This window comes from Xenopus tropicalis, chromosome 8 (genome assembly GCF_000004195.4).
Source record: "Xenopus tropicalis strain Nigerian chromosome 8, UCB_Xtro_10.0, whole genome shotgun sequence".
Classification (NCBI taxonomy): domain Eukaryota; kingdom Metazoa; phylum Chordata; class Amphibia; order Anura; family Pipidae; genus Xenopus; species Xenopus tropicalis.
In genome coordinates, this window is record NC_030684.2 from 138,777,330 (window position 1) to 138,795,531 (window position 18,202).

The following is an 18,202-nucleotide window of genomic DNA, read 5'->3' on the forward strand; positions in this document are numbered from 1 at the left end:
ATTTAATATTTAAATGATTTTAAGCAGACGTAAATTATGGAGATCCAAATTATGGAAAGATCCCTCATCCGGAAAACCCCAGGTCCCGGGCATTCTGGATAACAGGTCCCATACCTGTACCTCTCCTGCCCACCCCTAGTCCGCGCTCCCTTGTCATTGCCCCGCCGTTTGTTATTGTGCAGCAGGCGTAATGGCCACGAGGGGTGGGGCTATGACCATGTCAATCTCAGTCAGTCCTGCCCGGTTTTCCTAATTTAACCAGGACGGCCCTTCCTAAAATCCCGGCTGTCCGGGTCAAAGCCTCACAGGAGGCAACCCTAGCCCTCACTGAGGGGGATACTGTAGGTTTGGCGGATGCAGAGAATACACTGCTTAAAGATTCTTCTACTTGTGCCTGACAGGAAATAAAGCCGGGCCTGACTGCAACAGGAAGTGTGGGAGTTACTGGCCCATCCCTCCAGAGCCCTATGCAGTTACATGATGGTAGAGAAACAGGGCCCCCTATGTCTCCTTCATAGCAAATTAATCCACTGACTGCTTGCCCTTCAGTGAGCAGCCAGTAACAAACAATGCCAATGCTCAGAGGAGCACTTTTACCATTTTGCTATAAGCCTATTGGAGGGTTTATGTCCCCTTTGAAACCACAGTGCTCCTCTCTTACTGTTTAAAAATGACACCCAGGCTGGGCTACCAGAGTACCATAGGATCTCCTAGTGGGCCTAGAAGCCCACCCTTATTTCCCACCCTTATTTCCACATATACCATCTGGCTCTGTCTAAATGTAATTGGCATAAGAGCCGGACCATAGTGCCAGATTCTCTGGTGGGCCGTAGGAAATCTAGTTCACTGCTGCTTGGTTCCATAATGGGAAAGTTACAGTTCTGCAATGCTGGCTGCTATGAGTTGGCTATCTGTGACCTATAGTGCAATACGGGCATTGAATGTAGCATTTTTGTTTTTTTATGGTGGGTTAATGTAAAATGCTGGCTATCATACCCCTCCGTTTAAATATATATATTTGCTATATAGACATAGTAGAGGGTTGTGATGCGTGCCCTCTCCAACCTCACCCCAACCCAGTCCACTTCAGGCCCCTTATTTTGCTCATTGTACAAGTAGAGAGACACCGTGGAACTATGCATGATAAGTATTCCACTGTTCCAAGGGACATATTTATCAACAGTGACAACTGGAACAGGCCCACCAAGTCTGCTCAGGGGCGGTACAGAGACATACAGAAAACACTGTGACCTTAGATTGTAAGCTCACTGGGGCAGGGACTGATGGGAATGTGATAGGGACCTTAGATTGTAAGCTCACTGGGGCAGGGACTGATGGGAATGTGATAGGGACCTTAGATTGTAAGCTCACTGGGGCAGGGACTGATGGGAATGGGATAGGGACCTTAGATTGTAAGCTCCACTGGGGCAGGGGCTGATGGGAATGTGATAGGGACCTTAGATTGTAAGCTCACTGGGGCAGGCACTGATGGGAATGTGATAGGGACCTTAGATTGTAAGCTCCACTGGGGCAGGGGCTGATGGGAATGTGATAGGGACCTTAGATTGTAAGCTCACTGGGGCAGGGACTGATGGGAATGGGATAGGGCCCTTAGATTGTAAGCTTACTGGGGCAGGGGCTGATGGGAATGTGATAGGGACCTTAGATTGTAAGCTCACTGGGGCAGGGGCTGATGGGAATGTGATAGGGACCTTAGATTGTAAGCTCACTGGGGCAAGGACTGATGGGAATGTGATAGGGACCTTAGATTGTAAGCTCACTGGGGCACTGAAGAGAATGTGATAGGGACCTTAGATTGTAAGCTCCACTGGGGCAGGGGCTGATGGGAATGTGATAGGGACCTTAGATTGTAAGCTCCACTGGGGCAGGGGCTGATGGGAATGTGATAGGGACCTTAGATTGTAAGCTCACTGGGGCAGGGACTGATGGGAATGGGATAGGGACCTTAGATTGTAAGCTCACTGGGGCAGGGGCTGATGGGAATGTGATAGGGACCTTAGATTGTAAGCTCACTGGGGCAGGGACTTATGGGAATGTGATAGGGACCTTAGATTGTAAGCTCACTGGGGCAAGGACTGATGGGAATGTGATAGGGACCTTAGATTGTAAGCTCACTGGGGCACTGAAGGGAATGTGATAGGGACCTTAGATTGTAAGCTCCACTGGGGCAGGGGCTGATGGGAATGTGATAGGGACCTTAGATTGTAAGCTCCACTGGGGCAGGGGCTGATGGGAATGTGATAGGGACCTTAGATTTTAAGCTCACTGGGGCAAGGACTGATGGGAATGGGATAGGGACCTTAGATTGTAAGCTCACTGGGGTAGGGACTGATGGGAATGTGATAGGGACCTTAGATTGTAAGCTCACTGGGGCAGGGACTGATGGGAATGGGATAGGGACCTTAGATTGTAAGCTCACTGGGGCAGGGACTGATGGGAATGTGATAGGGACCTTAGATTGTAAGCTCACTGGGGCAAGGACTGATGGGAATGTGATAGGGACCTTAGATTGTAAGCTCACTGGGGCACTGAAGGGAATGTGATAGGGACCTTAGATTGTAAGCTCCACTGGGGCAGGGGCTGATGGGAATGTGATAGGGACCTTAGATTGTAAGCTCCACTGGGGCAGGGGCTGATGGGAATGTGATAGGGACCTTAGATTGTAAGCTCACTGGGGCAAGGACTGATGGGAATGGGATAGGGACCTTAGATTGTAAGCTCACTGGGGTAGGGACTGATGGGAATGTGATAGGGACCTTAGATTGTAAGCTCACTGGGGCAGGGACTGATGGGAATGGGATAGGGACCTTAGATTGTAAGCTCACTGGGGCAGGGACTGATGGGAATGTGATAGGGACCTTAGATTGTAAGCTCACTGGGGCAGGGACTGATGGGAATGGGATAGGGACCTTAGATTGTAAGCTCCACTGGGGCAGGGGCTGATGGGAATGTGATAGGGACCTTAGATTGTAAGCTCCACTGGGGCAGGGGCTGATGGGAATGTGATAGGGACCTTAGATTGTAAGCTCCACTGGGGCAGGGGCTGATGGGAATGTGATAGGGACCTTAGATTGTAAGCTCACTGGGGCAAGGACTGATGGGAATGGGATAGGGACCTTAGATTGTAAGCTCACTGGGGTAGGGACTGATGGGAATGTGATAGGGACCTTAGATTGTAAGCTCACTGGGGCAGGGACTGATGGGAATGGGATAGGGACCTTAGATTGTAAGCTCACTGGGGCAGGGACTGATGGGAATGGGATAGGGACCTTAGATTGTAAGCTCACTGGGGCAGGGACTGATGGGAATGGGATAGGGACCTTAGATTGTAAGCTCACTGGGGCAGGGACTGATGGGAATGGGATAGGGACCTTAGATTGTAAGCTCACTGGGGCATTGAAGGGAACGTGTATAATCTCTGTACATAGTTGCACTAACACGGCACCACTGTATAAATAAATGATAAATAACAACACTGTTATACACAATTCTCCCTTTATATATTAATTCTCTGCCTTTATTAATACATAGGTACATAGTTACATCTTACAAAGCTTATGTTTGCAGTTCTCATGAATACTAAAAATCAGGAGTTGTAGCGTATCATATGGAACATAACCAGAGTTGCCTGTAGCTACCGATAGGTCCAAACTAAGCAACCTAGGCCGGAGAGATTGCAAAGCACAGCTTTATGGCTATTGCTGTCACTGTATAAAGACCTGGGAGTGGTAGTCGTAGATGCGACATTTGGTCAGTTGAACACCCCCACCTTATTGGCAATTGGAGAAGACTAGATCTGAAAGAGGGTGAAGGGAAATTAAACATTTATTTTGAGGTAGTTCCCTTTTTGACCACTAGGAGCTTTCTTTCACAGCATTCAAGTAAGGATTTCATTGCACTATGTACATTGTACTCTGTACATATGACTATAAAGCTTAACTGAACTTTAGAGAGTGTAGTTTAAACACTAGGGGGAGCTAGTGAATGTAAACACCTCTGGGAACTTCTAGAAGGTCTGGATCAGGGAAAATATAAAAAGAGGCAGTTCACTGAGTTGGATGTACATTATAGGAAGGACTTTTTGAAATAGAAGACAACATCCAGCAGTCTAGGTGAGAGACAGGCCCAGTTAATATAGAGATAGCTATGTAATAGTGAGCCGTAGCAGAGTGAGCCGGGTTGGGTAGTTGTTACCCCACGGAGGAACCAATGGGAGTAGAACCCCTCCAGCTGAGCGAGCAGAGTGTGTAGGTCCTGGAGTGCTACAAGCAGGAGACGGCATTGGAGTTCCATCTTGGAATGCTGAGTAAAGGTCAACCCATAGACTCCACTTGAGTAGGGCCTGGCCATCCACCTGCCCAAACCAATGCCACAATTTGGCTGCTGCAAGTCAACTTTTCCTGTTGCCTGTTGTACATGCAGGCTGGTTCCTTCAGATGTTCTGGGTTTGAAACTTGGTAAGGGTGATAGGTGGAGACTTCAGATCACACCCATCCATGTAAACGCCACTGACTCCCAGTGATTATAAAGGATACCCAATATCTGGCTGTAGGGATGGTGTCCAAGCATGATCACAGGGGAGCTCCAGCATATCTAGACTATTGCACTATTGACTTAAAGCAAGCCTTCTGGCATTTGCCACTATCTACAGATTGCCAGTCCAGGCCTGCTTGCTTTCATACTTTATGTTTGCACTGGCAAGGATGGGTGGGGGGGCAGTAAGGGTGAACCAGAACCAGAACTTGCCCATACCTTGCTTCTGAAGTAGGCTGATGGCCCGAAGAACAGGTTTATGGCCAGCCCCGCCATTCCCAACGCATACCTATGCACAGTAGGCCATTGATCCATTGTCATATAAATGTTCTTCCTGCTGGATCCCTGTGGCCTTTGTGCACCATGATAAGCGCTGCACTTCCCACTTATGTTTCCATTTTGTTCCTGCCCATCATAATATAATGGCCACATCCGGCCTGCGTGTCTGCAGCTGCTGCAGGTTCCCTTCTGTCGCTTCTGAAAAATCGTTCAGCCCAACCCTGGAAGGAGAAAGAGTTAAATTCCAATGGCTGCCAGGTTGCCGGGTCACCAACAGCCAGCAGCCAGAAATAAGATTAATTCTGAGGGTGGATTTTAGTTTACTTCTTCTATGACTTTAGTTTCTATTCAGACCCTTAGCTTCTGACTTGCCATTCAACCACTTCCTAGTTGCTACGTTAATCGGGACCCCAGCAACCAGATTGTAGGAGATCAGAAGATTCTTCCTGCATTTCTTTTAGGCCAACCAGTTCCTGTGTCTTAGCTTCCTTTGCCTGTGACATCATCCAGCCTGGTTACAGGCATGGGAGTAAATCGATTGGCTGAGAGGTGGGAGAAATGCTGGAAGCTTGCTGATACCTCCAGAGTACATCTGAGAAGGATAGAGGACCAAGATTGCCAAGATTGTGAACAAGAAGTGCTTTCAATGAATGATTCAGTTAATCACTAGAATGAGGCCTGGGCCCAAGTAATGCGTTTCGACTCCCACAAAGAAAATGGGTGTCGAAGCGCGTTGGGTTCTTTATGTAAATAACACATTTTTCAAATACAATTTTGGAGTGCCCTGCTTTTCTCCTATTTTGTATATAACTTGGGGATCTTCCAGGAGACCCCTGTAGTGAGCACCCACCCTGTTGACTATTAGATCAATGGTGTGCATCGCCAAATACTTAATCTTAATTGGAGGTGAAATAAAGTCACTTTGGTACCCTATTTCTGTCATTTGTTGGTCTGCAGAATAATGTTGCCCATTACTGGCTGAAGATCTGACCAGCTGTACTTACCTGATCTCCTTCAGGCTGGGGTGTATCAGTATAAATTCCTTTATATGGGGGTAACCAGCGTCACCAAAGAAATTGCTGCTGATGTTGAGGTGCGTGAGGTTGGGGTTGTTAGTCAGACAAAGCAGTGATGCAGCATATTGTGGGGTCAGCTTGGCCTCCTGGAGCCTGTGAGAGATAGAGTTTTACATGAAAGATACTTAATGACAGACAGATGCCGTTTACTTTTTGTATGTGGTCAAAAGCCACATCTCCATTCCCATTTTCTGGAGAGCTGTGTGGCACATATACACATAATAATGTATCAATGCGTGGAGCAAATGTTGGGTATTACAGCTATAAAGGCAAATAGAAGGCTGCTAAAGGTGGCCAAACACTGTAAGATCTGCTCCTTCGGCGAGGTTGCCAAGGAAGCAGATCATCTCCCAATATGCCCACCTACGGGACTAACAATCGGTGGGCATCAAGGCGCCGTTTTGGTTTTACTATGTTCCCCTCCCCCCCACCCCCTAACAATCCCCCCCCACTCCCCCTACTACCACCCCCCCCACCCACTACCTCCCTCCTCACACCCCTCCCTCCTCCCCCCCCCTCTCCCCTCAACCCTCTCCCCTCTCCCCCCCTCTTCCTGCCTCCCCTCCCCTCCCCCCCCTTCACCCTCCCCCTCCTTCACCCTCCCCTCCCTCCCCTTCCAACCCCCCCCAACCCTTTTCTAATCCTCATACAAAAAAAAAAACTGTTGAAAATAATCTGCTTTAGGAGTAACCGACTGTCAGTAAGCTATAACATTTACGAATTATCTGTCTGATTGTCAAATGCCTCTGTGAATTCAACAATAAAAATATAAGTTACAAAAAAAACCCAAAAAACGGTGGGCATAGGCACCGTTGGTCTGGGGACCGCATCAACGAGTCAACGCTGTCCCTGATCCGACGTAAAAATCAAATCTGCCACATCAAGATCTGGGTGATTTCAGGCCAGGTGTTGGTTGGGGAGGCCAGTCGTTGGTGCCCATACACGGACAGATAAGCTGCAGAATCGGTCTAAAGAACTGATATCGGCATCTGAAATTGCCCCATGTATGCAAAACACAATGTCAAAAATGCCTCAGTCCACGTCTGGACTGGCAATCTGTGGATTTTGGGGAACACCAGTCACTATTTATTGGGCTGGGGGGGCAGAGCCGGAACTACCGGTCCTTTATTGTTTAGTTAAAATCATCAAGTAGCTACTGTGTTGGCATGATAGTAGCCACTTATGATTTTAACTAAACAATAAAGGACTGTTTTTATTAGAGAAGGAGTGTGGCATTTTTTTCTTTTTCTTGGTGTTACTTGTCTTCCTAGTCTTCCACCCTTGCATTTTAACCTTTTAGACCAATTTAACAGTTGTTAGAATGGACCTAATATCCAAATACAGAACCCGTTTAGATTTTAAGGGTGGATTTTGTTAGTTGGTAGTTGGGACCTGGACGATGGAGTGGTTTTAAAAAAATGGGCTGGCCAGACACGCCATTCCTCTAGTCCAGCTTACATACTAGCAGGCTCTGAGTGCCCCTCAACTGCCCCATGAAAATCCAGACATAGAACATCATTCCTTTGCCTTGTATGATACTCACGCCAAACGCTCTATCCTGCACATTGGGGCAGAAAGAACCTCCAGCAACTTATAGAAATCCTCCCCGGCCAGTTTGTTCTTGGACAGATCCAGGTCCCTCAAGGATGTGTTTTCACTGACTGCCAAAGCCAATGGGAGGCAGCTTAACTCCGTCAGACCGTTGTTCCTCAGGCTGTAGGGTTGAGTGAGAAAGAATGAGAGGCTGTGAGACCCCCAATGTCCATATATTCCTGCTCTCGCTCTGCAGTCCCACCCACTTTGATTTTGGTTCTCTCGTCACTCTTTTGATGCAGAACGGTCTCACCTTGCACTAACAATGATTAAATGAATAATAAACAGTATGTAATATAAACATGCTATCGCTTAAAGCCGAACAGAAGGGTTCCCATTGGGAGTTGGTGAACTTTTTAGAGGAAATCTCTATATAGTTTTTACATAATTAGCACCCAGTTTGGAGTGACAAGCATCTCAGAACGTAATATAGGAGCAGATTTGGGTGGAAAGTCGTTTTTTAAGAGGTTCGGTTTGGCACGAGGTGGATTCATCTGCTAGGAAATAGCTAAGCCTCTCGCTTTACCAATATCTGCTCTATTTTATATCAAGAATCGTCTAAAACACTCCATGACCAGCACAGCCTACTACTAACAAGCCTCCCAGCCTTCTCCCCTCCAGTCTATCCTAAGCTCCACTGCTAGAATCTTCCTACTCTTCCCAAGGAGAGAACCTGCTTCTTCTCTATTAAAGACTTTACAATGGCTCCTTGCTTACCTTAAGGCAAATTACTAAAGCATTCTGCTCACCTCACTACAACACTCTGTGGCTCTCATAGATACCATGTTTTTATGCCATATACACATCCACCGCCATCTACCTTGTTGCTCCTTAGCTCCTCTATTCTGGAATCCCTCTATAAGGCTGAAAATTCCTTTTGCATTGGCAATGACATGATTTGCCACGTTATCTGGTTTGGACATGTTGATTCTCATCATTGCCAGTGCAGATATTTAGGGCGCTTTTTGTCACCACACATGATCCTGGCCATTCTGGGTGGCCCACTGGGAGAGGGCAAAGTAAAAATCACTGGGGGGTACCTAACATTTGGCATCCCCCAGTGATTTTTACCATTCCTTTGACCATTAATGGCTGATCTAGTTTGAAAGTAGACCTGTACAGGGCCCCTTGCTACTCCTTGCCTGCACATCATGAATAGCAATAAAAGAATGGGTGGGCATATGTACTTTGCGGCAGCATTTGGCAGCTCCCCCTTGCTCATTCAGTCTTTTCTCCTCAACAAATCAGTTTACAAAATATTATAAAACTGCAACCCCGGAGAAAGGAAATGTGGATCCAAAAAGGAATCAATGTACCTGAGCCTTTGGATCCGGCACTGCGGGTGAGTTAATATGGAATAAATGCACTGCACGTCCTCATCCCTCAGATTGTTGTTTGCGAGTCTGTTGGGAATAATGGACATTTATGTTTATCAGAAAGCATACTCAATCCAGTGCAGTGTGTTTTATAGAAGTGACACAATGTTTTACTTTTTTAAGAAAACCTTATGTCCAACAGATTTGTTTCTATAAGCACATTTCCTCTAGATATAAAACAATGTGTATCTTAACAAACAGCATAGTATTTGTTTGAAAATACCTAAAATATAAGACTGTTCAAAGCTGCCTTGGTATTCTGGCACTTTTGTCTTTATACAGTCACACAACTAGTGGCTTTGTAATATCCTTATCATTTACAGTAGGGGGTACATTATCCCTTATAATACATGAGTGATACTCAGAGTTCCCTGTATAACTCAGCCTGCAGCCTTGTGCCTTTATATGGGCACAGAACCCCTCAGTGACTGCCAATATCCTTATCATTTACAGTAGGGGGTACATTATCCCTTATAATACATGAGTGATACTCAGAGTTCCCTGTATAACTCAGCCTGCAGCCTTGTGCTAGAAATGCAGCCTTAGATCCTACCTGACATCAGTAACAGTGTGTAGAGCAGCTGATATTCTCTCCAGTCCTTCAGTCTGAATAAAACAGGCACCAAGGTCTAGAAGTTCTGTTTCCCTACAGGATTCCAGGATAAAAGCCAACACTGTGCAGTCCAGAGGCGCCAGGTAGAAATCACGAAAATCAAGTTGTCTGTTTAATCCAATGGATGAGGACACAAGCACTTTGTTCCGAGACTCAGTGAGGCAGGCAAATACATTGAGAACTTTCCTGTTGTCAGGATTCTGACTGTTGAGATTGGGAATGGACTTCTGAAGAAAGCTGATAACATGTTTGGCGGCTGGAGCGGATAAATCCCCTACATACGGCTTCAACAGCGATCTGGTGGAACTGTCAGAGAGTCCTGATATGAAACGAAGGAATATTTCCCCACGGCCGTCTTCTGTTGATTTTGCCTCCTCAAGAGCCTTCTGCAGCCCCTCAGGGGAATAGTCAAGGTAGTAACCCAAGGCAGCCATGAACTCCTGTATGGTTAGATGCAAGAAGGAATAGGACACGTGGGGAGGCTGCCCACTCTCCATCACAAAGCTTGTAGCTAAATGTGAGGAAGCATCCACACTAAATCCGTCTAAATCTTCTTTAGTAAATGAAAGAATGCGACTATTTACCCCATACTCTGCCATCCGGCCAATGGATATCAGGAAATTCTTATCAATAGTCCCTGCCTGGCAGTGATTGGCAAGGATGTTACTAATAAAACTGGCATAAAGCTGTGTGACCGTTTTGGGAAGGAATTCCACAGTCTGCGCTGAGTTTGCCCTTTGGGCCCTGAAGCACATGGATAAGACGGTACAGATGATCCAGCAGTAGGATGGGATGTAGCAGAATGTGTACAGCATCCCGTTCTCCCTCACATAATGGAAAGCCTTCTCCCCCATTGTATAATCTCTAAAAAAATGCAGAAAATACTTTTCTCTTTCTTTGGGGAAAAAGCCCATAATTTCAGATATTCTGTTAAAAACAGAAGTTTCCACTGTTGCTAGTCTGGTTGGGCGACTGGTTATTAGGACAGAACAGCCGGGAAGGAGAGACTGTCTCACCAAACTGGACACAATCGCACTAACTGTTTGCATGGAACGGGGGTTGGTGCACAGTTGATTTTGCTTTAAATCAATTTGGTCTTTGCTTTCATCCAGGCCATCAAAAATAAAGAGTAGATGCTTAGGATTTTGTAATATTCTCTCAAGCTGACTGTGTAGATAGGGATATTCATCAACAATCATCTGTGCCAGGCTCAGCTCCTCCTTATTACTGAGATCCCGGAATTTGAAGGAGAAGACAAAGGCAAATCTCTGGTAGAGGTTCCCATTGGCCCAGTCATAGACAAACTTCTGCATTAATGTGGTTTTCCCCACCCCTGGCACTCCGCTCACCAGCACTGCCTGTGGCACACATCTCTTTCTGTGGCACCAGCGGAACAGCCGGTTAGGGCTAATCCTCTCCAGGTTACTCTGAGCTCTCTGTAAGTAATGTTCATGGATTCCCCCTGTTACAATCAGCTCGTGCTGAGGACGAGACCGGAAGTGCTGGCTGGAGACAACTATGAGGTCTAAATAGCGCTCAGTGATACTGAAACTCTGACTCTCGGTGGTTAATCCTGGGGCTCTGTGTTCCACCAGGTACTGAGTTTTCTGCAGAAGATCCTCTCTGTGCTGTAACCGGCAGGCTGGGGAAATACAAAGTTCAAATGAAATGTTTAGAAGTAAAATAATCATGATCCCACCACCCTCTCCCAACTGGTTATCTGGTATAAGAGAAATCTAATCAGTGACTGGAAAAAAAGACTTTTATTTACCTACAACACCAATTCAAAAGATGGTACAAAAGTTTATAAATCATCCATACCTGTTAAAAATGTATTAAAAATTATCTGAGATGTCAATCATATATTGCTTGCCCCACCTCTATGCCTCAAGCATGAAGGCGGGGCAGGCAATATATGATTGACATCTCAGATTGTTAAATACATTTATAACAGGTATGGATGATTCATTTAGATTCTGTCCTTTCTCCTGCTTACCTTTGAGATCCGGATGCAGATCAGGGCCACATTTGTCCAACATGACATTCCGCTCCAGACAATGACCTGAAACAATTTTATGAAAAGAAGAGAACCAAATCCTTTATTAATTAAATGGATAACCCCCAAATGGCTGAGGTGAGTCTAGGGGTTAGACACATTGGGACTTTTAAAGAGAAAAAAAATTGCCCCATTTCTCTAAAAAGCTTTTCTCCAGTTTTGAACAGGGTTCAGCACATTCCACATTCCCTTGGGGTGGTGGAAGAATAAAGGTGCGCCATTAGTAAACTATATTTCCATTCGTTATAGTGCTGTCTTGCCCATTTACTGCTCCTTGTTTGGTCCTTTCAGCTGCCTGTAAAACCTAGCAGATACCCCGGGGCTAAAGTATTGGAGATCTAACATTAATGAAGCAGTATTCTGGTATAGATCATACAATACCTGTTTGGCTGAGTTCATCCAGCACCCCCAGCAGGTTGGGGTGAGGGTGATCATTCTGTAGAGCAAAGAGACTTTCCCATAATCCCAGCACGGCGTCTCTCCCAGATGCTTGAATATCTTCTACCAGCATCTCAGCAAACACAGAGGCGCCACATTGCTTCTTTATAGCTTGATAGTGCTGGATCCCAGATAAACAACAAAAGTTAAAACATTTTCTTAGGGCCCATACAGATATAAAGCATATGGCATATATCTCAGTAGCGGTTAGTTACTGCTTAGAGAAACATGGAAGATAAGCTAACATCATACCTCTAGGAATAAACCACTGTAGGAATCATCACCCACCTCCACAGAGACACAATGCCGGAAGTTCAGCTCCCTCAGGACACTCTGGGTGTCTAGAGATGAAATAATATAATGCAGATCATCCCGGAAATACTTATAGAATATACCCAACTGGTGGTCTTCATACCGAGCCAACTGCTGCCGGAACTGCTGAAGCTCATCTAGAAAACAAGGACAAATATTTAAGGAGAAGAGGATCCCCCCTTTGAAAACAGAACATATAAGTCAATAGAATAGGCAAAGCAGGTGCGTGGGCACAATATTAAAAGTATATATAAACCGATAGGCCTGTACTATACATGGCTACCATGGGCCTGTATCTCTAGGGACAAAGCAGATACAAAGTCTCCACCTGTTATGTAGTTGTCCATTTATATTTATATAGAATATAAATGTCACACTATACTGTATATATAGAATATAAATGGCACACTATCCTGTATATATAGAGTATAAATGGCACACTATACTGTATATATAGAATATAAATGGCACACTATACTGTATATATAGAATATAAATGGCACACTATCCTGTATATATAGAATATAAATGGCACACTATCCTGTATATATAGAGTATAAATGGCACACTATACTGTATATATAGAATATAAATGACACACTATACTGTATATATAGAGTATAAATGGCATACTATACTGTATATATAGAGTATAAATGGCACACTATACTGTATATATAGAATATAAATGGCACACTATCCTGTATATATAGAGTATAAATGGCACACTATACTGTATATATAGAATATAAATGACACACTATACTGTATATATAGAGTATAAATGGCACACTATCCTGTATATATAGAATATAAATGGCACACTATACTGTATATATAGAATATAAATGGCACACTATCCTGTATATATAGAGTATAAATGGCACACTATACTGTATATATAGAATATAAATGGCACACTATACTGTATATATAGAGTATAAATGGCACACTATCCTGTATATATAGAGTATAAATGGCACACTATCCTGTATATATAGAATATAAATGGCACACTATACTGTATATATAGAGTATAAATGGCACACTATCCTGTATATATAGAGTATAAATGGCACACTATCCTGTATATATAGAATATAAATGGCACACTATACTGTATATATAGAATATAAATGACACACTATACTGTATATATAGAGTATAAATGGCACACTATACTGTATATATAGAATATAAATGGCACACTATCCTGTATATATAGAGTATAAATGGCACACTATCCTGTATATATAGAATATAAATGGCACACTATACTGTATATATAGAATATAAATGGCACACTATCCTGTATATATAGAGTATAAATGGCACACTATACTGTATATATAGAATATAAATGGCACACTATACTGTATATATAGAGTATAAATGGCACACTATACTGTATATATAGAATATAAATGGCACACTATCCTGTATATATAGAGTATAAATGGCACACTATACTGTATATATAGAATATAAATGGCACACTATACTGTATATATAGAGTATAAATGGCACACTATCCTGTATATATAGAATATAAATTGCACACTATCCTGTATATATAGAGTATAAATGGCACACTATCCTGTATATATAGAATATAAATGGCACACTATACTGTATATATAGAATATAAATGGCACACTATACTGTATATATAGAGTATAAATGGCACACTATCCTGTATATATAGAGTATAAATGGCACAATATACTCTATACTGTGGAGGAAATAATTATTTGACCCCTCACTGATTTTGTAAGTTTGTCCAATGACAAAGAAATGAAAAGTCTCAGAACAGTATCATTTCAATGGTAGGTTTAACAGTGGCAGATAAGCACATCAAAAGGAAAATCGAAAAAATAACTTTAAATAAAAGATAGCAACTGATTTGCATTTCATTGAGTGAAATAAGTTTTTGAACCCCTACCAACCATTAAGAGTTCTGGCTCCCACAGAGTGGTTAGACACTTCTACTCAATTAGTCAACCTCATTAAGGACACCTGTCTTAACTAGTCACCTGTATAAAAGACACCTGTCCACAGAATCAATCAATCAAGCAGACTCCAAACTCTCCAACATGGGAAAGACCAAAGAGCTGTCCAAGGATGTCAGAGACAAAATTGTAGACCTGCACAAGGCTGGAATGGGCTACAAAACCATTAGCAAGAAGCTGGGAGAGAAGGTGACAACTGTTGGTGCGATTGTTGGAAAATGGAAGGAGCACAAAATGACCATCAATCGACCTCGCTCTGGGGCTCCACGCAAGATCTCACCTCGTGGGGTGTCAATGATTCTGAGAAAGGTGAAAAAGCATCCTAGAACTACACGGGAGGAGTTAGTTAATGACCTCAAATTAGCAGGGACCACAGTCACCAAGAAAACCATTGGAAACACATTACAACGCAATGGATTAAAATCCTGCAGGGCTCGCAAGGTCCCCCTGCTCAAGAAGGCACATGTGCAGGCCCGTCTGAAGTTTGCCAATGAACACCTGAATGATTCTGTGAGTGACTGGGAGAAGGTGCTGTGGTCTGATGAGACCAAAATAGAGCTCTTTGGCATTAACTCAACTCGCTGTGTTTGGAAGAAGAAAAATGCTGCCTATGACCCCCAAAACACCGTCCCCACCGTCAAGCATGGGGGTGGAAACATTTTGCTTTGGGGGTGTTTTTCTGCTAAGGGCACAGGACAACTTATTCGCATTAACGGGAAAATGGACGGAGCCATGTATCGTGAAATCCTGAACGGCAACCTCCTTCCCTCTGCCAGGAAACTGAAAATGGGTCGTGGATGGGTGTTCCAGCACGACAATGACCCAAAACATACAGCAAAGGCAACAAAGGAGTGGCTCAAGAAGAAGCACATTAAGGTCATGGAGTGGCCTAGTCAGTCTCCGGACCTTAATCCAATAGAAAACCTATGGAGGGAGCTCAAGCTCAGAGTTGCACAGAGACAGAAACCTTAGGGATTTAGAGATGATCTGCAAAGAGGAGTGGGACCAACATTCCTCCTAAAATGGGCGCAAACTTGCTCATCAATTACAAGAAACGTTTGACCTCTGTGCTTGCAAACAAGGGGTTTTCCACTAAGTATTAAGTCTTTTTTTGTTAGAGGGTTCAAAAACTTATTTCACTCAATGAAATGCAAATCAGTTGCTATCTTATATTTAAAGTTATTTTTTCGATTTTCCTTTTGATGTGCTATCTGCCACTGTTAAACCTACCATTGAAATGATACTGTTCTGAGACTTTTCATTTCTTTGTCATTGGACAAACTTACAAAATCAGTGAGGGGTCAAATAATTATTTCCTCCACTGTATACTATATAACCTTCACTATATACTGTATATATAGAATATAAATGGCACACTATGCTGTATATATAGAATATAAATGGCACACTATACTGTATATACAGAATATAAATGTCACACTATACTGTATATATAGAATATAAATGGCACACTATACTGTATATATAGAATATAAATGGCACACTATACTGTATATATAGACTATAAATGGCACACTATACTGTATATATAGAGTATAAATGGCATACTATCCTGTATATATAGAATATAAATGTCACACTATACTGTATATATAGAATATAAATGGCACACTATACTGTATATATAGAGTATAAATGGCACACTATACTGTATATATAGAATATAAATGGCACACTATACTGTATATATAGAGTATAAATGGCACACTATACTGTATATATAGAATATAAATGGCACACTATACTGTATATATAGACTATAAATGGCACACTATACTGTATATATAGAGTATAAATGGCACACTATACTGTATATATAGAATATAAATGGCACACTATACTGTATATATAGAGTATAAAAGGCACACTATACTGTATATATAGAATATAAATGGCACACTATACTGTATATATAGAGTATAAATGGCACACTATACTGTATATATAGAATATAAATAGCACACTAATACTGTATATATAGAATATAAATAGCACACTATACTGTATATACAGAATATAAATGGCACAATATACTGTATATAGAGAATACAATTGTCACAATACACTGTGACAACTATAAAGACCTATATCATTACTACTATAGAGATGCTGGAAGATGCTAGTGCAGTCAGTTTTGTATATAAAATTTCTAGCCACGTTCATCTTTAGGTTTAGTTCTCCTTTAAGGGTGGTCCCCTGAAGGTTGTGCAAAGCTGCAGCTTTACTGACCGTTAGTAACAACTCTGCCACGAAAGTCGGCCATTTTCTCTTCTCATGAGATAAAGTCCCAGATCAGCCTAGAAACAACATACAAGTATAAGTACAAACATGCATACAGGTCAGCTAAACCTTCACCAGTTTATACATGTGGGGGGGCGACAATATTTGCTTTATTAACATAATAAACTGAAACTTTAGAATGAAAACTTAACCAATAGATATCATGTATGTGTGCCCTTGGTTTGTGTGAGAGCACAGTTCCCCATGCAAGCCAGTGGGACAGCTTATACATATATATATATATATATATATATATATAAACACCGTGTTTTACATTGGGGCTGTTTTATACTCAGTGATATACATGTAGCTTCCCTTTAACACAAAAGCATATTAATTAAAAGTAACAGTTTAACACAGACTGGGCAGACTGGAGACGTTGATATTCCAAGATCATTTACAATTCTTCTTTGTCAATGAAAGACCGGCAAATGGCCGTAGCTATTCGGCATCTTAATGTTTTTTGTGTTCTTTTGTTTAATTAACTTTTTTTTCTTGCTAGTCTCTAGATTGGAATTGAAATTGTTGTCTGGTTGCTAGGTTTATGCTTTCCCTAGCAACAATGCAGTGGCTTGAATGACAGACTAGGAGATATAAAAGACGGGGGCTGATGACTAAGTAATATAAATATATAATAACATGGTTAGGCCTACAATCAACATTTGTAGGCCTGTGAGTATAAAGGCTGATCAGCAGCAGAGAATATGAGAATATGGCAAATTTTATATTTTATATTAAAAATTTACGGGCAATTACCGGTGCCGGCTCTAGCTGGTGATTTACTGGCTAGGCCGGTTAGTTACCAGTCAGTTGGCAACTCTATCTACTAAATCTCCCTGCAGCGTGTCCCTATATCCACCCCCCATTTCTATTGCTGCTCTCATCATAAACCCCTATGAGCCCTGATATTTACTCCAAATGCATTAAAGTCAATGGGAGTTTTCTTTATTGTCTCTGCGACATTTTTGTCTCAGTGACATTTTTTTGCTGCAAATTTTTGCCACAGTTTCACGAAAAAAAATGCAGTTTCGCTGTGAATCCCTGCCTGGCTAATAAATGAAAAATGAGCTCATCGCTACTGATAAGGGAAATGGCTCCCCCGACAAACTTTCACTTTTATTTTGTCTGACATTCTGCATTTTATTTCTTTCAGCTTTTTTGTCTATTTTATTTTAGTTTTTTTTTTTTCATTGTTTAGGGCAGATAATGACCCCCAATATACACAGAATGTGAGGGGGTCTCAGACTCTGACCAAATACAGTTGTGGGGATATGACCAAAACAAAGTTTAGGGGGTGTAGAATGATTTTGCTACAGGGCAGCTACTAGTTAACCCATTGTTAGTTGTGGCACCTCCCTGCCCCACAATCCCCAGCTGCACAGCAGATAATGCTCTGGAGTAAATAGTACAAAGTCCCAGTGCAGTGATTATGTATTATGGCACACAGCTATATATATATATATATACAGCTATATAATCAGGTACAATGTTATATACTGAGACGACTAAACTGCAGCTAAAATCTTACCTCATGTGGGAATAACAAGAGTCACTGCCGGTCTCTCCCCCCCCCCCCATGCTGAGCAACAAGTGAG

General features: G+C 42.6%; 1 protein-coding gene across 1 annotated transcript; it reads right to left on the reverse strand.

Moving 5' to 3' along the window:
• Positions 1-3,512: 3,512 nt before the first annotated feature.
• On the reverse strand, positions 3,513-18,202 carry LOC108644478 (NACHT, LRR and PYD domains-containing protein 14). The gene is made up of 10 exons (XM_018096516.2): positions 18,136-18,202; positions 16,557-16,624; positions 12,274-12,434; positions 11,929-12,106; positions 11,488-11,553; positions 9,432-11,133; positions 8,819-8,905; positions 7,453-7,623; positions 5,838-6,002; positions 3,513-5,054 (listed from the first exon to the last, which is right to left on the reverse strand). The coding sequence occupies exons 2-10, from the start codon at positions 16,588-16,590 to the stop codon at positions 4,967-4,969; spliced, it is 2,652 nt and encodes an 883-aa protein (XP_017952005.1). The 5' UTR covers positions 16,591-16,624; positions 18,136-18,202; the 3' UTR covers positions 3,513-4,966.